At 42.6% G+C, this 20,039-nt stretch overlaps 1 protein-coding gene across 2 annotated transcripts; it reads left to right on the forward strand.

Annotated features, from left to right (window-relative positions):
- The first annotated feature begins 231 nt into the window (after window positions 1-231).
- On the forward strand, window positions 232-16,023 carry KLHL22 (kelch like family member 22). 2 transcript variants are annotated; one of them, XM_040080980.1, is made up of 7 exons: window positions 232-295; window positions 8,474-8,743; window positions 9,608-9,773; window positions 10,923-11,641; window positions 12,755-12,947; window positions 13,601-13,834; window positions 14,870-16,023. In XM_040080980.1, exons 2-7 carry the CDS (start codon window positions 8,517-8,519, stop codon window positions 15,245-15,247), a joined length of 1,917 nt encoding a protein of 638 aa, XP_039936914.1. In that variant the 5' UTR covers window positions 232-295; window positions 8,474-8,516; the 3' UTR covers window positions 15,248-16,023. The 2 variants fall into 2 exon arrangements, with proteins under 2 accessions (XP_039936914.1, XP_039936915.1); XM_040080981.1 differs by having other exon boundaries at window positions 236-295; window positions 8,491-8,743.
- The last annotated feature ends 4,016 nt before the right edge of the window (window positions 16,024-20,039 follow it).

Genomic DNA, 20,039 nt, shown 5'->3' on the forward strand with positions numbered 1-20,039 from the left:
GGGATCTGCCTGCTCTCTGTGAGGCTCGCTGGGAAATGTAGTCCGGCCCAGGAGCTCTACTCGGCGGTGGCGGCCCGGGCGCGCCCCGCACTGGCCCCGAGGGTCGCCGCCACAGTAGCCCCGGGTTCTCCGCGGCGGTGACCGGCCCGGCACTCACCGGGCACAGCCGCAGCACTTGCCCGGGCGGTGCCGGGGCCGCCCACGGCGCCCGCCCCGGTTCCGGCCGCCGCCGCCCCTCCCTCGCCCGGTGGGTTCCGGGTCGCACATGAAGGCGGAGGCGCCGCCGCCGCTCTCGGTAGGTGCTGCGGCGGGGGCGAGGGAGCGCGGGCCCCGGCCGGGCCCCCCGGGGCTCCTCTGCCGGCACCGGCGCTGCCGTTCCCCGGGGGCGCCGCGGAGTCCCGGGGCCGCGCGTGGGAGCGTGTCCCGGGCCGACCCCTCGGGCCGAGGCCGTGTCCTGCTGCCCTGCTCGCCGCGGGGCTGCCGGGGGACACCGCGGGAGAACGGGGGGAGGTGCCACGGCCGGGACAGGGGCCGGGGGCGGTGGCAGGGCCGGGGCAGCGTCTGCCCGGGCCGGGCAGCCCCAGCCCTGGGGCCGGCACGAAGGACGCCCGGCAGGTGGGGGCCGGCCCCGCGTACCTGTGCGGGGATACCCGGGCCGCCCGCACGGGAGCGGCCAGAGCGGGTCTCGGGACCCGCAAAGGCGTTGTCAGCCCGGCGACAGAAAATAAAACCATAACACTGCTTGACCTGGCTTTGACCTCTTCGTCACGGGGCTGGTCTAGAGCCAGGCTGCCCCACTGAGTGCTGTGCGATCCCAGGTCACCTTCCCCTGCAGACAAAACTGCTCATTCTGTGTCACTGATGAGAAGTGTCTAAGTCATGGGTTAGAACCCCACAGACGCCTGCCAGGACAAAATTAATGTGGTGAATAATATGAAAAAGTTCATGAGAAACTGGAGCTGGAAAATGCTGGAAGAGGCCCTTGCTCTCTTCCAGGTCATTTAAGTGATGTGTTTGGCTTAGAAATAATGCTTTCTAATTTTTTTCCTCCTTGTTTTTTAGAATACTTAAAAAGTCATGATATGATTTAAGCAATTCAATAAATCAGGTTTAAGTCTTGGCAACTACCTGAGTTTCTCAAGATTCTTTGAGCATATTGGCTAATTTATAAATTACACGGCAGAAAACATTCTAGTTTTATCAATGTGGATAAGTTGCAAATCTGTTACAGATAAGGTAAAACACTCAAATTAGAAAGCTCATATTTAGGTTATACTACTATTTACGGGAGGAAAAATATTTTTAAATATCCATTTATTTAAATATAGATATACTTCATGATGGTGTTTGTTTTATTCTGGATATGTCTTAGAAATAACTTGTAATAGGGGGGGGAAAAGGCAAAAAAACCTCAGGTGTTTGCTGAAAGGAATGAATGCCAACATTTGTGAGACAGCATAGTTTGCAAAAGCCGTTTCCCAAGCCACGCCTTTTGGTTTCCTCCCACACTTCAAGTATACTACTAATGCTAGAAACAGAAAATGGCTCAGAAAGTCAATTCCGAGAGTGTTTCTGCATATTTCCATTAGTGACATAAGGGAAGACTGTGTGTACAGAGCAAGCAAAAGCACGTCATCATTTGAGTGCTCAAAAATAATGCTGAGATATTATATAATACCAGATATCCTCCTTTCTTTCTTTTTGTGGGGACCTTGGTCAAAAGAAGTTGTTTCTTGTATTTATAGGAGGTTATTAGAATGGAGTATTTTAGAATACTTATTTTTGCACAGTTGTGAATGCATAGAGGGATTCTGAAAGAAGAATTACTGATAAAAGCTTCTGCCTTCCCCGTACCTTTCTTCCCTTTTCCTTGAAAGAGCAAAAAACTGGTTTAAATCTTGTCTACACGTAACATGAACTCAATTGTCTTCTGTGTAGCAGTCTCACAAGTGCCCATTACAAATTATCACGTAGTTGATGAATTATTCTGGTATTTGCACTCCAGTTAGAATGAACAATAGTTTTGCTTTTCATTTTACATTGTTTATGGCATGACATTTGCTTTCCCAACTATTTTGGCAGGCACCCAGCTGCCTCCCCTTTCTGCACACTCCCTGCCTTAGTTGATGTGTTTGTTTGTGTGTCCTCTGCCCTGTTAAAATTCTGGTGCATAGCCAGGTTCTGCCTGCTGGCCTCTGCAGCCCCCAAGACTCAGCAGAGCATTTTGCTCCAGCCCTGTATCTTGTCTTGTCACACTTGCAGCTGAAAGCCTGGTTTAAATCCTAATCTTTGTTACTCCCTGGGGAGAGATGAAGGTGTGGGAAGCCTTAGGGCACAGATTTTCAAATTCCTCCAATGCATTGAGACTTTTAAGGGTCTGAAGTATTTGGATCCCAACCAGCACACCACACTGGTTGTTGTGTGTCAGGGAAAGCTCTGATGAATATGGCCTGCAAGAAAGAGGACAGCCAGCTCTAAGAGGGGACCAAGAGGAAGTACATAATTTTTACAGTAAAAGCAGTCATGCTGGTAAGAGTAACTCCAGATATCACAGCAGGTAGGAGACAAGCCTGGCTGCAAGAAAGAGGAGTCCCTGGAGGTCCTGATGAGCTGCTAGTTGAATATGATTTCTCCAGTGGGGTCCAGCTTCACATTGGGCTGTGTTAGCAGGAGTATGGCCAGTAGGTCATGTGAAATTATTATTTCCTACTCTATTAAGCACTCATAATCCCCAAAAATTGGAATACTGTGCCCAGTTTTGAGCTCTCTACTGAAAGAAAACCCTGAGAAGTCAGTGGAGGAACCATACAGGGCAGGAGCACTTGCAAGAACATAGAAGTACCTGCAAGGCAAGAACACTGGGTTTGTTTAGTACAGACAAAAAGAATAAGGGCAGAGCCAGTTGACATTTTTTAAGATACTTAATGGGCACAGGACAATGTAGAGCCAAACTCTCTTTTGTAGTACACCGTGCCAGGGATGAAAGGCGTCACAAATTGCAGGGAAAAAAAATTCAGACAGCTAAAGAAGAAAACAAATCTGGTGGTTAAACAATCAGTTTTCTGACTACTGATAAGGATGGAGATTTTGCACTTGACTAGACAAGGCTCTCCACATCCTGACCTGATTTTGAAGGTTTCCCTGCTTTGAGCACAGATTGGACTAGAGACCTCCCAAGTTTCTTCCAGTCTAAATTATTCTGCACTTCTAAGAAAGCACGGGACCCCCACCAAGCTCAAGTCACCTGTCCAGATGGCAGTAAGCTAAACAGATTTGGATACCCGACACCAGCAAGCCGAGTTTATTTTGGGCACAGCTTATGCACAAGAAAATATCACTATCTGCGTAAAACACCTCTTTGTAGTGATGTAACTGACAGCCACGAGCTCTTGAATATAAAAATGTCTGAGTTTCCATAGAAACTAACTCGGTTAATCCTTCCTGCATCCAGCCATTTCTCTACAGTAGAGAATCAAGGCTGTCAGCACAACTTTACAAAAAGACACCCCCAAACCCACACATGCACCTCACATTAGGAGCATCTCTCTGACCTGGATGCTGGTCACACAAGGGGTGAATACTGGGCTAGGTGTGCATCACACCACACAACACCAACAACAAACTTCAGCACTATAAATGATCTACACCATGTTAAAGCACAGCATCCCTCACCAGAAAATAGAGGCTGCGTTAGCTGTAATGGCAGCACAGGAACACCACGGTGTGACAATTGATCTGTGTTGAAAAGTATCATTAGGACAGATGCTGCATTCTCCTCTACCATATCTATTAACTTTTTCTGTATCTATTTTGCCATGCCTTTAACTTTTTTAGTTGAGTTACTCCATTCCTAGACCTTGTGTTCTTAAAAGGATGAGGATTTTCAGTGAGCACAAGAGCAAGCCAGCATACCAGTTTGTCACCATTTTGCCACTGATCAAACTACAGTGCATTCCCTAAATTCCTCCTGTCCCAGTGACAACTTCCTCAGTCATAAACCACATACATTTAATATGAAAGCAATTATTCTGTTGTTGATCAGAGAGGGGATTTTGTTTTTAAAAAATTACCTCAATTCTTCATGGGTAGGTAACAAGTTATTTCAGTTGAATAATCAGAAGCCTAAGACCTCTACTTTTCTTCATGCCAGTAATTTGCAGAAGCATGTTGTAGAAGTGTTTGAATACAAGACAACCACACAGAGTTATCTGCAAGTCACTGAGACACTGTAGCTTTCACTGTGCCCATAGCTTATTATGAGACCAGTAGTGATACACTGAACTTGGTATATAATACAGGAAAGAGAAGGAAGAACTCGAGTCCTTTCCTGCTCTCTCCATTGCAAGGCATGGCTGCCTTCTCTTGGTTCTCAGATGGATTCCAGGCACAGGATGTAGAAGATTTCAGTCTACTGAAAAAGAGCAGTCTTGTGTTTCTAGGTACCCCTGAGGATTTTGCCATTTTGGGGGGATTTTTTTGCCTGTTGTACTTTTTTTATCTCCTTGATTCAAAGTGACCAGTCAACATCTTCCTACACTTGCCTATAGACATGCACACACAATTACTGATCCCATATGCTTTCTTCTTTATGTACTGGCCACTCAGTTGTAATGCCTTAAAATGAATCACTACATTAACCCACATCCTCTAAAAGACAAATGTGAACTAACATAACTGCAGGCTCAAATGCATTGTGCAGCCAGCAAAGCAAATGTCCAGCCTGATTTTCTCTGCAATTTCAAAGTGATTGGAACAAGGATTTCCCTTCCCCTGTTTCTACAGACAACATCCCACAGCACATGACACTTCTTATCTTTGCTACTGTCAAAGAAGCCCAGTGAACTCACAGAATGCCTCCTCTTTTCCACCTCATCTTTTCTACCTGCAGCGCTAGTTCTGCAGTGCTCAGCCTCTGAAACTCACTGCTAAGAGCTGACCAGTACTGAGGAACTTGCTCAAGAAGAGAAGGGAAAGAAAACATACTACTCAAATTGTCTCAGTCACAGAGCTGTTTTCACAATAACAGAAGTAAGAGAGCAGAGAGGCCTCAGGAACATCCTACAAGCAAGAAGCTGACAGTAGAGAAGCTCAGGATAGAGGGAACAAACCTGTTCCATCTCTCCATTCAGAACTGTCCTGCTTACACTGCATTTAGGCAGCTTGGGGTTGTTTTTGGTTTGGGTTTTTTTTTCCTTAATAAAGATTAAGCAAAAAAAGATTTTTAGACAGCAACAAAGGCACAAAGCACACTGGTCAATTAGACCACACAGGTTGAAGTGCAGTTGAAGTGCTAACTGCACTATCCCTCCCCAGCAGTTTTGTAATCAGCATTTAGAGCAATACCCAAAGAAATACAGAATGATCAATCAGCTCACCAAACACACTGCATTTAATCCAGAAAACTCAAATGCCAAAGGCACCCAACTGCTCTTTCAAAGAAGCCCACAACACAACCCCACTAACCCTGCCTCAGGAGCCGCTCTGCACCTTCCTGCCCGCCAGACCCCAGCTGCTCCTGGTGCAGCTGTGCCAGAGCTGAGCACACTCAGCTGGGGGGATCCTGCTGGCCACATTGCCCACAGCCACACGGTGGTCCTCTACCCTTCTTTTCTAACAGCTCCTGAAACTACCTAGGCAGGAGTTAGGAGGCTTTCCTTGGCTTTTGGCTCAAGGAAGACTTAACCACACGTCAGTCAGACTTTATAGACTAATACTACAGCTGTTCACCTTTAATTTCATAGGCTGGGAGCAGTTCATTAGAATGATGTAGAAGCATGAGTGACCACCCTTGAGGGGCAGGCCAGCTTGCCAGTGACAGCCAAGGTACAAACCAGGGGCAGAAGTTGGAAACAAGAGGTCAGGACTGCCAGAATTCAGAAAAATAGCAAAATATCTGTCGGTTCAGCTATTCACCAGCCAAAAATCAGCTGTGGAGGATGGTTCAGCTGCACTCCCAGCATCTCTTTTTGACCACACTGGGTGGTCACGGCAGGGCTGGTTTGTTCAGCTCTTGAAAATAGTCGTGGCATAATTCAAGTCTGTATCCACTCAAACTAACTGTGAGATAAACTCCCTGCAGGTCTCCAAGACAGCCCCCACTTGTCACTCAGAGCTATTCAGATACTAATGCTTATACTGGCTACAGAACCACTGAATGATCTATCCTTTTCATTTATTTCTATTTTCTTTCTTTCATAATACCATTTAATCTTCCTGATTCCAGTTACCACATTTGTAAGAGCGGATCTCTTCTGGGCCTTTACTTGCTGAAAGTTTCTTCCCCTTTCTGTTATTTTTTAAGATTATTAGGATAGAGAATGTATTCTGTATATCTACAGTCATATTAATTAAAATTAAATAAATAAAGGCTTGCTTATTATATGGGTTCCCCACTCTACCCTGCATGGCTCTCTCTCTGTAACCTGCTTCTCCTACAATAAATTTCTTTGCTAACACTTGTTACAGGGCACAAGTGGCCTGTGTAGTTTTATCTCTCACTTACCTTGCCTTGGCCTCTCTCTCACCAGTGACTGCAGTATATACACTATAAAACTGTATCAAAGGTCATGCTGTTTCCCCTTCTCCTGAAATGTCTTTGGATTCAGAAAATAGTTAACTTGTTGCTTTTACTTCTGCTTTTTGATACAGTGATTTTACTTCCATAGGGACTTCTTTTGATACAGCTCTCTCAGAAAAGATGTAACCTGTTTTGGAGCTTTAACCACATTTAACCACATTAACATAATTTATCTTAATCAGTTCCTCATTTGGACCATATGTCCAAATACTTTGGTTTTGCTGCATTTATTTCCTTTTAGTGAAATGGGAAATTTCTGATCAACATCATGTAACACTCACTGTTTCACTTGCCTTTCTTACTAAATTATTTCCCTTGCCTCAATCCATCACTCTTAGTATTCCCCAGGAGCAAATGCAATGATACAGTAATGTTTTGTCTGCTTTAGTTTGATTTCTAGGAAAAGCATCAATCTGTCATGGAAAATAACCCATTACTCATCTCTTCAGCTGATGATGGATAGTTTTCCCTCTCTAATCGACCTCAGTGCTCCCCAGAAGGCTGTCTTGTCAGAGCTCCTCTTCTGAGCCACTGTCTTTTCTGGTTTTGCTAGCAAAGAGCAAATAAACATTAATACACTTTCTCAGGGCTTTTTCCACACCATTCACCATGCAACACCACCTTCCTTTTGTTTTGGACAGTGTAGGGTAACTTCCTCAGGCAGAACCATAAACATTTTCCTATTTCTTGGTGTCATCTGGGTAGCTTCTCCCTTGGTGCCCATACCCAGAATAGCTGCAGTATTTTGAGAGATCTCCAGTGCTGCACTCACTGTCTGTGGCTGGCACAATTAAACAGTGGTTCCATTTCTTCCCTGTTTGTTTGGATTCGCTGGGTTTGTTCTCTTTTGCTTCCCTGACTGCTGCTAACCCCTTGTGACTGTCCCTTGTGGCACTAAGCTGTTTCCCAGGCTGCTGGAGAGAAGATCCTGTGAATGTGTTAGCAGCCATATCAACTCACTTACTTCCTTTGGCTAATGGGGGGTGTTTTTTTAATGTGCTCTGACAACTGGATAGAGTCTATAAGCTCTGACTGCTACAACTTCTGACATTCTTCAAAGACAATGGACAGGGTAAATTACAGGATGGTAGAAGAGGACTCATGAGGTTTTGATTGCTTAACCATAGACACGAAACACAATCGCTTCTAGATAGCTTTTTACAGGTGTTTCCCAATGTGCCATAGGGGACCTTCCCAGTGTGTCAGTGGCAGAAAAAGGTTCAGGATAGCCTCAGACAGTGCCCATTCTGGAGGAAATAGCTCCTCTCTGCAGGGAGTCACAGGGAAGTGCAAAGTAGTTGTCCATGCTAGCTTGAAGTTGCCAAAATAAAGAAACTCACTTTGAAGCCTGCGGTTTCATAAAGTGTTTTGCACAATTATGGTTGGAAATGTGTTCAGCTACAGAAAATGGAAAAGGCAAACACAGGGAGAGAGGAGAGCTTTCTGATTCTGTGGCACAACATTAAGAGAATGATGGAAGGTGCTGTTTATATTGGAGAAAAGTTACCTGAGAATATTTGGAATTTGGCAGTTTGGAATTTGGCAAACATTTGGTCCATTTTTTGTTGCAGTTGATGCAGAAATACAAAAGAAACAAGGGAGTTTGGTAATGGATTGGGAAGTGAAACTCTTGCTAAGAAAAAAAAATACCCATGTGACACATACTCTGATACTGGTCTGAAAACCCAGGAACCAGAATACCTTATGTTTTTGGAAAACCTTATTCTGCCATTTTGGTGTGCTGATGTCCATCTGTCTGTTTTCAGTGTAATTTGGAATAATTTGTTCAGGATAGAACTGACCGAAGAGTTGCTTTGTTTTCTGTGACAGGCAAGAGTCAGAGGACCGTTTGTAAAGCAAAAGGCACAAACCTTTGCTGGTTCTGTTGTCTCACAGATTTCATTCTGCTGCAGCTGGTGGCTGAGCAGTTCTGCCTGGGATGGCGGAGGATCAGGAGCTGACTCAGGCACACAAAGCTCCAGCGGAGCCCTCGCTCCAGCAGCGCAGCAGCAACACGTACCGCAGCGCAGAGCACTCGCAGGCCCTGCTCAGTGGCCTGGTGTCTCTGCGGGACAGCAGCATCCTCTTCGATGTGGTTCTGGTGGTGGAAGACAAACCCATTGAGGCTCATCGCATCCTTCTGGCCGCGTCCTGTGACTACTTCAGGTACAGCTCAGAAACAAGCACGTGTCTCGCTCTTAGTCAAAACTGACATCCGAATCTTCTGTCTGGGGATACTCCTTCTGAATCTAAAATCAGACCCGTAAGATGGAGCTGAGGCTGTTTCCAAATACTAACTATGGCTTTATTCATCTCTCTGTTATTTCTCTGCAGAAATAAAGCTCTTCTTCCTGCACACTGAGCTTGCCTCCACTAAATTCACTTTGGTACTTGGAGGTGTATAAAGAGGAGAGATCTGAACTGGTGTCTTCTGCTTAAGTGCACTCTAAGTGGCTTTTAGCATGTCCTTAGCATTGTAAGACTTTGCCCCCGTTGTGGTGATCATTTCAATAAACAAAAACTCACTGGAGGTGGGTCACCCTTGTGTGCCTTTGGGGTGACTGGCTGGCCATTAAACCAGGCAGTCCACAGCCAATTTGATTAGCAGTTTGTTTGCATAGAGCAAACACCCAAGTCAATCCAGAGAAACTTCTAACTGAAGGAAGAGCTGCTCTGCCTTTGAAAAAAATCCCACTGGCCCAAGTTCCTCCGAGTTTCCTCTTTCCCCAGACTCAGAGTACCTGTCTTTGACCATTGGCTATCCATATGTACTGGCTCTGTATTTAAGTCCACCTGTGAACTGGACCTTCTAGGTTGCCCCTACTGTTTTCCTACACAATGAAGAGTTACTTTCTTAGGTCCTAAAGGCCTGTACTCTGAATTTAGAGAAGAGGTAGTCATATAAAAGTGTCTAGCTAGGTTTTTGTATTTCTGAATATTTTTTATGCTCCCAGGACAACATAAGATGAGCAGACTGGAAATAGCTTCAATGCAAATCAGCCATAGCATGTCTCATTGTCTGTTTTGCAGAGGAATGTTTGCAGGAGGATTGAGAGAGATGGAACAAGAAGAAGTTCATATTCATGGCATCTCCTACAATGCAATGTGTAAAATCTTGAACTTCATTTACACTTCTGAGCTGGAACTCAGTGTGAACAGTGTACAGGAAACCTTAGCTGCAGCCTGCCAACTTCAGGTGAGGTACTGGGAGATGTGACAAAAAAGAAACAAGAAACAAAAGCAATGATGAAAGAAACAGAAAACATGGATATCTGGTTGGAGGGAGGGTTAGGAGGTGAGCAGGAGCATGGGCATGATAAGAAGGATTTCTAGGTTGCTGTATCCACTGGAACTAACTGTGGAAGGGTAGGAACAATGAATGGGTACTTGCACATCTCATTTGTGCCAATGGTTTCATTACTTAAAACATTATCCATTTCATCTAGAGGAGTATTTTGTATAGCATTCATTTTCACTGATCTGCTAATGAAAGCTTCCCTGAAACAGAATATTCCTGCCTATGGTAAAGAATAGGGTTTGCTGCTCAGAAATTGTGCTGCTCAAGGCCTTCCCCAAGTGAGTCCACAGGCACATGAGCTCTCCTGACCCTGTCATTACAGGAAATCCTGCCGCTATGGTTTGCACTAAGTGCAGGGTTCATGTGCCTTTTCACACAAGTTTTTTTCTCTAATTTCCCCCACAGCTAACTGCTGCACAAGGCTTTGATACTAAATCTTAAACTTTGTGAGTGCTTGCTTTGGTTGTTTTTTCCACACTTTGTTAGCAGAGGGGCTCCTGGACAGCAGTTTGTTCGTTTGCCAGTAGTTCCTCCTGCCAGTTACAACTTCAAATTGTGTTCAGAAGACAATACTAAATATTCATCTTCCTTTCCAATGGCTTCCTGTGCTCCTGAGTGAGGTATTTGTTACAGATACAATCTTTGATATAGCATGTCTACCATGCTCTGAAAAAACACAGAGTGACTGTAATCTCCATATCCTCTGTGTCTGTTTTCCTGGCTGCTCCCAGGCAGGCTGCAGAGCAGGCAGCCTGGCTGCCCAGGGTCCCACGTGTCTTGGAAGACACAGTGCTGCTGCACCTGAAGCCAAACTCAGTCTTGCAGTCCAGCATGGCTAGAAGAGATATATCATATTCATCTACATAGCCACACTGAGTTCTCTTTCTCTGGAGAAACGGGAATTGGGCACAAGTGACCATGGTGGTCAGACTGTGAGGAGAGCAGCCATTTCATGGACAGGTTCCTTACAGTCATCTCAGGCTTCAGTCCCTTGTCTCTCAAGTGTGGGGCAGGTGGTGTCTGAAATGAAAAATCTCTCTCTTGCAGATTCCAGAAGTCATTAAATTCTGTTGTGATTTCCTCATGTCCTGGGTAGATGAAGAGAACATCCTTGACGTGTACAAACTAGCTGACCACTATGACTTGAAGCATTTGAGTGAGCAGCTGGACTCCTACATTTTGAAGAACTTTACAGCTTTCTCAAGGACACAAGTGTACCGACAGCTACCCCTGCAGAAGGTCTACTCCCTTCTCAGCAGCAACCGCTTGGAGGTTAACTATGAGTTTGAAGTTTATGATGGAGCACTTTTTTATCACTATTCTCCAGAAGAACTGGAGACAGATCAGGTCTCCCTGGTGGAGCCCCTTAAGCTACTTGAGACGGTTCGTTTTCCTCTGATGGAACCCCAGATCCTGCAAAGGCTTCATGACAAATTAAGTCCATGTCCTTTAAAAGATACAGTTGCAGATGCATTAATGTACCACAAGAATGAATGTCTTCAGCCAATGCTTCAGAGCTCCCAGACACAGCTGAGATCAGAGTTCCGGTGTGTCGTGGGATTTGGAGGGATGCATTCTACTCCATCCATTGTCCTCAGTGATCAAGCCAAGTATCTGAACCCCTTGTTGGGGGAGTGGAGGCACTTTACAGCTGCACTAGCCCCCAGAATGTCCAACCAAGGGATTGCTGTTCTCAATAATTTTGTATATTTAATTGGTGGAGACAACAATGTAAGTGGTTTTCGAGCAGAGTCAAGGTGTTGGAGGTAAGATAAGGATAATCCTGCTATTAATTTTATTGCCACCCTCTTGTCTGTTTCTGAGTCAGTAAGCCAGTAGACAGTCAATACACTTGCCAGCCAAAAGATTAGGAGCTGAACAGGAGCCTCATTGAAAGAAAACACAAGAAATGAGCTTCATCGTTACAGGAAGCTCCCAGCAGTACTTAGGAGACCAAGGCAAGCCTGACAGTGTAGAAACAGCTCATTCAAGAGTATTATTCGTGCTACTTTCTGCTTTGTTGGAGGAGAGGAGTATTAAAGCTGTGGGAAGCAGTAATGAGCCTCAACTCTAGGTTGTCTAAATGTTCTCTAACAAGCATTTTCTTCAAGTCTTCTATGTGTAGTTTTTGTCCCAATACAAAAGGATTTTAAATAAAATGCTATTACTAACAGATTTTCAAAAATCTGTGTGCACGATAGCAGCATTCCAGAGTCATTTTATATTACTGTGTGACAGGGAAAAGCACAGGAGGAAGGATCAGGTTTAGACCTTTATGCCCATTACATTGCAACAACAGATATAAACTCTTTTGCCTTTATATTGTGCTCATTTGTACAAGTCTTTGCTGAGTTGCTCCTACTTTATGGCACGCATAGTTTCAATTCTCAACCAGTTTTCTCTGTAACTAAAATTTCCAGAAGAAAGAGATAGTTTGACATGAAAGTGAATCATGAGATTCACTTTGAGCAGCAGATATTTGGGGACAGGAATCAAAGAACCCACCACATATTTATGCCCTTCTTGTATTCTTGAAAATCCAGATTCAGTCTCTGTGCTATTTTTAGACTGTGTTATCTTGTAGAATGGCTTTGTGCAAACAGAGATTGTGATATGTAACCTGAGAGCAGTGTCAAGATAATGGAAACCCTAGGCTTTTATAGCATGATTATGTCAGCCAAAGTACGTCTTCTATAAATAGAACAAAACAACTTTGCTAATAATAAAATGCTGACAAGGCCAAGTTTCACATCACTTAGAGATAAGCTCCATTTCAGCTGAAGACAGCGCAGTAACCCACATCCATGGAGCTGTCTGGTATTCCAGCAGGGATTCTGTGGCTGTAGGAATAACTCTCTTTGATCCCATTCTTTTACAAGGTATGACCCACGACACAACAGATGGTTCCAGATCCAGTCCCTGCAGCAAGAGCACGCTGACCTCAGTGTTTGTGTCGTGGACAACTATATTTATGCCGTCGCAGGCCGAGATTACCATGAAGACCTGAGGGAAGTGGAGAGGTATGACCCTAAAACCAACACTTGGGAATATGTGGCACCTCTGAAGAAGGAGGTAAGGAGTGCATTAGCCACACACACTACCACAGTTCCCCAATTCCTGATTTAATCTTGCTAGATGTTTTTCTCTGGCGTAACTTTTAATTTGCTGATGGAAAACAGTAAACTCTGTATATGGAATAAATGGATGACAAGAAAAGAAAATAATAGCATATGTAAATTACATTTTCCAGTTGAATGCTTATTTTTCCTGTTTCTTGCTGATTTTGCCTTTATTGTGTTAATCTTTAAAACTATTAATAAAACAAATAATGAATGTTTGTCAGTGCTGAAAATATAAAAAGCCTGAATTGAGTGCTACTAAGTAGAATAATTTGCATTTCTGATAACACTGCTTGTATAAGAAAAATCACCAAAAAAAAAGGCTTTCAAGTAGATTAGGCAGTAAAGGTATAGTATGAATGATCTTCTAATCAAGGAACAACAGAGATAGAGAATACCATCTTAGAAATTCTAGTGTGTTTCATTCAGAAATTCACAATTCTATCTTAGAAAGAACTGTCCATAAGAAAACCCTTTCTGATTTTGATCTCTGCATAACTCATGAAGAACGTCACTCCCTTCATGTCTATCCCCTGCATCAAAACTGGGAGAAATACATAAATGCAGACCTCAACCTCTTGCTTTGCCACTGGCGTGGCGGTGCAGGTGTACGCCCACGCGGGAGCAGCGCTGGATGGGAAGATGTACATCACCTGTGGGAGGAGAGGAGAGGACTATCTGAAGGAGCTGCAGTGCTATGACCCAAGGACTGACCGCTGGGACGTGCTGGCAGACGGCCCCGTGAGACGGGCGTGGCACGGCATGGCCGCGCTGCTGGGAAAGCTCTACGTCATCGGGGGAAGCAACAACGACTCCGGCTACAGGAGAGACGTGCACCAGGTGAGACCATGTCACACCTCTGCCTTTGCTTGGTTTCTTAGGGATGCTGGCACTCAGATGTAATGTCTTTCTCCTACTAAGTATGCAAATAAAACTGTCTGCTCAGCAGTGGCTGCTGGACGAGCTGTCCCCCACTCGCCTGCAGAACTGGCAATGATTTATTTACTGCTGTCTGTCTTGAATGCTTTGTCTCACCCACAAAGCATTAAAGCTCTAGCACTTGGAATTCTTATCCATTTTGAAACATCTCTGATGGATAACTTCATTGGAATGCATATGCCCAGTAAGTAGCACATTGTTGAAATATACTTTATGCTGTCTTTACATGCATTTTTTCTAAGTGGAGCACTTTTGAATTACCAATGTGTAACTGCAGGGCAGAACTGTTAAGGCTATGATGGATGGCAGTTGTATAATGCAATTAAGATGTATTTGATGATAAGGGGTATCTGGAGAGAATTCTCTTGAACCTTATTCCAGCTTCTAGAACTGCAAGAGACTTGAAAAGAAGACACAAAAAGTAACAGTTTTTATAGAGCCAGTAGAGATGGCAGAATTAAATCTAGCTGAAGAGTGTATGTGAATGATAAGAAGGTGCCTACAAATGAAAGTAGTCAGCCAAGTAGGTACCCAATGAAATCTAAAACTAACATATGGCACAGAGGCAGCTTAGCAGATTTGTCATATTTGTATGTTCCAGCATTTTTTCTCTAATGTAAACAGGTGCATTATGTCTGGCCTTACATTAGCACGTTGTCCCTATCTCTTTCACTTTTGGATACATTTTTGGAATGACATACAGCTGGTACTCCAGCAGCAGGGTCAGAACTTGTGATTTCAAAGCTATGTGATACCCGTGCAGAATTTTCTGCTGAACACTGTACTTATATTAGATGGTCATATGCTGTCTCCATTATCAACACACTGTCAAAAGACTGATGATATTCCTTCCTAAATAGTTTACCTTATGGCCAGGCTCTGTCACTAGGATACAAGTTCAGTTTTGGCTTCTCTCTTCTCTCTTTTGCTTTACAGGTTGCCTGCTACAAGCCAAGCACTGATCAGTGGACAAATATGTGTCCGCTTCCTGCAGGACACGGAGAGCCAGGCATCGCGGTCTTAGACAACAGGATTTATGTCTTGGGAGGCAGATCCCACAACAGGGGAATCCGCATGGACTATGTCCACATTTATGATGCAGAGAGAGACTGCTGGGAGGAAGGACCCCAGCTGGAGGATGATATTTCTGGGATGGCTGCCTGTGTCCTCACGTTGCCCAGGGCTATTTTAATGGAAACAGAGAAGTGGCTCTCAGAATGGCACGCAGACCGAATGAAGCATCATCTTGACTTTCCATCAGAAGTCATGAGCGTATCAGACTGGGAGGAATTTGATAACTCAAGTGAAGATTAGAAAACTTTAATTTTATTTTTTTTTCTTTTGCCAGTAGATGAGGAAATTAAGGCTTGGGGAAAGTACTTGAGAGATTTTATATGTCTTTCTTATATACATAAAAGTATTTAAAGGTTTTAAAAATAAGTGTTCCGCACAAAATGCCATTCACAGTCAATATCTACCCATCTGCAAGTGTTTTGCACAAAATGCACTTAAAGTCAGTACCTGCCCACCTGCCAGAAAGTGTTTTTAAAGTAACCACACAACTGCCATTTCCCCCCCGTTGTATAGAGGTTCCTTTACTTTGAAGGAGGCTTTTCTCAGCCTTCAGCATGGACAGAAAAAAGCACAGAAGGCTCAGCTTGACTAGCTTCTTTTCCTTCCAGCTTTTAGCTCAAAATAGCTTGTTAAGATTTTTTTTTTTTTTTCCTCTTTTTGGGTAAGAAAACTTCCTAGCCAGATGAATACAGGAAGGTAACACCTAGTGCTGCCCTCCTGTGCCAGGTGTCAGACAGCTTGATTAGTTTTTCAGCAAGAGTGAACATACAGAAACAGGAACAGTAGCAAGTCTGAACCTTCATCTCATCTGGGCATGCAGCCATCCTTGTAACTGGCTGAGAGTCTGTGAACTGACACCCACTCCTGAACTTCTATACTGCAAGTTCTGTCAACACAGTGGAAAGAAGATTTCTAGAAAAATCTCTCTGTACAGAATATGGCAATCTCATCATTCCACTGTCAGACACATTTGTTCTCAACCATAAATTAATAAATTCTTGTCTGAGCTTTTTTAACTGCTGTCTCCATTTTATTAACAGTGATGTGGTGGCTGAAAGTTTTGTTATATCCTACAGCAGTGTTGGCAAAGTTATTCCAGCCTGGGAGATGGGCAATTTTTTCATTCTTTTATTATATGCTTTAGAAAAGAATAAAGAGAACAGAGAATGGTTTGCCACAGCAAAATTTAAAAATAATGTGATAACAAGAAGCATGGAAGATTACAGTGGTCCAAGACCCTGCAGTAGCTGAACTAATGCCAGGAACTACAGCTGAGAAAGATAAGGCACAGTAAATCCTTCCTTCATGGGACCTTAAAATAATTGGTTCCTGGCTACCACCTTGCTTAACATTAGGTTAGAAGCTGATTTAAAATCTGAACCAGTGTGATACTGAACAGTATGAGATGCTTCCTCTTGGAGGGGTGGAGTAATCAGTGCCACCAGAAAATCCTGAAAAACTACCAAAAGCTTTTAAATCTTGTAGCAATAATGGGGCTGCAGAAAAGCAAAGCCAGTGACAATCAGAATGACATGGGACTAGTCAAGTGACATCATGATAAATATTGCACACGGATGTGCTACTTTAGAGAAATGCAGTAAGTTCCTGGATAGTCCCCCTCCTTGGGGGTATTCCGTTTATAGAAGCAAAGATGATTTCAAAACAGACCTAGATTACTCTGCTTTAGTACACTGGGCTTCTGGAAAAAGATTCAAGAGTATTTGCACATTTGTTTAAATAAATTCAATAGCTTATTTTTGGTAAGAGGGGCATTTACTGGACTTTATTCTTCAGCACTGTCAATTTTCACATCCATCTCTGAACCTTTGCCAATTGGCAAATAAAACAAAAGACTTGGTAACTGCAGGATTGATTATGAGCTTTTTCAGAAAATACTTTTCTTGATAGTGAACACTGGACTGCACACAGGGTCTAGAAATACAGACTTTATTACACTGCAGTATTAGAGACTGATAAATATTCCTTTTTTTTTTTGCCTACAGAGTTACTTGCAATGTGTAGGAATTAAATGTACATCTCTCTGACCTGGCTATCACTAGAACCACTCCCACCAGACTGCAGGTGGCAATTTGCTTCCTCTGCAAACAAGTAATCAAAGAGCCAGCTATTTCTAAGACACATCTAACTCAATGCAGTGCATTTTCCATTTTAACCAGCACCTCTAGAGAGACCAGTGATGCCCTGTGTTACACAAAGATAGAGGGTTATTTATGTTATTTAGATGAAAACTTATGTAGGCTCTTTAACAATGAAAAAATAAATAATCGTTCTTTGTCTAGCTCCTTTTCCAATGTGTACCACTAGAGGGTATTACTCACTGTTACAAATAACCAACCTGAGAGGCTAATTCTTAGATTACATAGGCGAACAGAACACATTCCTGAGTAATTAATGAGCCAAAGAAACATCTTGAGAAAACTTGGGGGAGGTGGTTTCACTTCTACCCTGTCACTCCTGTGTTTGAACACTGATTTCTAGAGAGTTCATCCGTTATTCCATATATCATATGAAATTTTGTCACTGCATTATTCACTAAATATTGCGGCTGGATGCTGTGCAAAGCTAATGAATATAAGGCTTAGAATGCAGTTGCAAGGAAATTACTTAAAACAGATGATCACCTACCTTAGCACTACAATATTTTTCTCTTTTTTTTACTTGGTTCTTATTGGTATAATAACCATAAGTTACATGAATTAAACTTAAGGGCAGGTAATATTTAATAAAAATAAAACTTGTTGCTTTCAGCCCCAAAATTTCATTACATCTGAGCAACACGGGACTGTTGAAAGTTACAGTATGCATTATCTTACTTGCATGTATTTCATATAGGTAAAAAACCATGGAGTTTAGCTCAAACCATCCCAATCATTTTTTTAGCAGTAGCTCATTTTAGGCCAGCATGTTGTTTTTTCAAACTAGCACACAGGTTAAATAATAATAAAATTGCTTTGCTTTAAAAATGTCAAATTTCTCTTACTCAGCAGACATAAAGCATTTCCAGTTGACTACTATTACCTATATAAACAAGTTACAGGAATTACAGGTTGATACATTAATTAATTATTAATTAATAATTTTTTTTTTTTTTTTTTTAGTAAGCTCTCTGAGCCAGTATAAAACAAGACATTGTGGATTTCATCTGTGGACAGATGAAATGAACTAAGAAAGCTTTAAGTTATTTCTGGTCTGTGAGAGAACAATCAAACAGCCCTTCCAGAACTGAGTGATCAAAATACCAACGCTTAAACTGCTGATATGTTAGGAAGTCCAGAAGAATAGTAATTAGGTTTCTTGATGATCTATTTTCCTATTTCCTGCCAGCACAGAGGTAAAGCTGGTCAGGCATATTTGCCAGATTTGTAATTAGTGGACTTGTATCCTAAAGTATTTCAGGCTTCCACATTTGCAGAAGTGATTGTGATTGCTTCAGCTTTGTTTCATAACTGCTTTCACTACTGTATTTCTTCTCCAGCTGTCTACTTTCAAATCCAACGTATCCTTTCCCATTTTCCTCATAGTTTAAATTAGGGTCGTTAGTTTTGCATTGGAAGCATAGCCAGTACTTGATTTGAAACAAAATAAGGATTCTTATTCTGTACTCTTGACAGAAATTTACTTCTTGCTTAGGGATGAGCCACATGTACAATTTATTTGGCACTCAGCCCAGCTGATGGGATCAAAAGCTTCTGCTGAAAGGAAGAAGGAACAGCTGGGCACAGGGAAAGAGGTACAGGGCCTTCTCAAGGGAATATTCTGCCAACTGAGCTTTTATTTCATGGGCAGCTGATGCACTTTCGAGCTCCCCACTCCTCCACTGTGTGTGGCCATGCTCTGAGGGTGTCAGCTGCCAACAGGTAAAGCCAAAGAGCATAAAGGTGTTTATATGTACTAAAAAGGTAAAATGGTACCAGACATTCAACCATTCTTCCTAAACCAAATGCATTTGCAGAGATGCAATAGACCTGAGATGATTGTCTGTAGTCTAGGAATTTGAAGCCCAGTCTTATCAGAAAACATTGATGATGAAGAAGTCACAATTTTCTCATATGGAAGTAGAACATGAGATCTTTTACCTAAAATATCTAGTTTAGTTTAACCACAGTTACTAAAACTGAGGAGGGAATTACTTGAAGGCTGGCATACATAAAAGTTCAGAACACCTAATTTGAAAGTTCCTTCCAAACTGAAAACCTCTCCATGCCTTTGAATCCTCTCTGGATAGAAAGGTGGGTGAGTTGGTTCTCCAGCAGCAGTCCAGCCCTGCAGGACTGCACAAAAACTGGTTTATAATTAATACTACTTATTTCTGACATGTTCCAACTCTTCTGAGATTCTAGTATTATCTGTACAAAATGGAGGCAAAATCACTATGTATATTTGAATTTTAACAAAAATTGTAATTCAGTGAAATGAAGCAGCAGGAATTTTTATTTCCTTTTTATATACTATGTGTTACTAAATCTGCTGCTAATTAATGGGTTTTGTAATTATTTTTAAATGTTATTTAGCATATTATTGCAAGCTATCTTTTAATCTGTACTTTGGCCATGGTCAAACAGAAAACTGTCCAGATCTGTTCAAATGACACAATAAAACATCATAACCTTTATATTCTATTGTAGCCTGTGTACATGTGTTTAAAACTGACTCTTACTGGCAGATACAAGCACTTAAACCAGTAGGAATGGATCAGAGGTATAGCTACTAAGTAAGCTTTCCTAGTACTGGCTGAATTTGTTTTTTTTTTTTTCCATAGATGTGAATTTTCAGATGTTATTATTCATCTCTAGGTCACTGTTTTGCCAGTGCTGCTGTACATGACTAACAGCTGTTGTTTTCCACCCAGGAGATGGCTGTATGTCAGCAGCTGGTAAAATGATACCTGTACATGGATTCAGGGGCTGCTTTAAGATACTTTCATCTTAATGATGAGACTTTTCCTGGATGGTTTTGTCTAAAACGTGACACTGGAGAAGCCTTCCATTTTAGATGATTTGAACTCTGTTAA

Source organism: Hirundo rustica, chromosome 17, assembly GCF_015227805.2.
Source record: "Hirundo rustica isolate bHirRus1 chromosome 17, bHirRus1.pri.v3, whole genome shotgun sequence".
Taxonomy (NCBI): Eukaryota; Metazoa; Chordata; class Aves; order Passeriformes; family Hirundinidae; genus Hirundo; species Hirundo rustica.

Bases quoted from the DNA above. Each gene is read 5' to 3' on its own strand.
- KLHL22 (XM_040080980.1), top strand. From the start codon at position 8,517: ATGGCGGAGGATCAGGAGCTGACTCAGGCACACAAAGCTCCAGCGGAG. The intron at 8,744-9,607 runs GTACAGCTCAGA...TCTGTTTTGCAG, and splicing joins GCGTCCTGTGACTACTTCAG to AGGAATGTTTGCAGGAGGAT. The intron at 12,948-13,600 runs GTAAGGAGTGCA...GTGGCGGTGCAG, and splicing joins TGGCACCTCTGAAGAAGGAG to GTGTACGCCCACGCGGGAGC.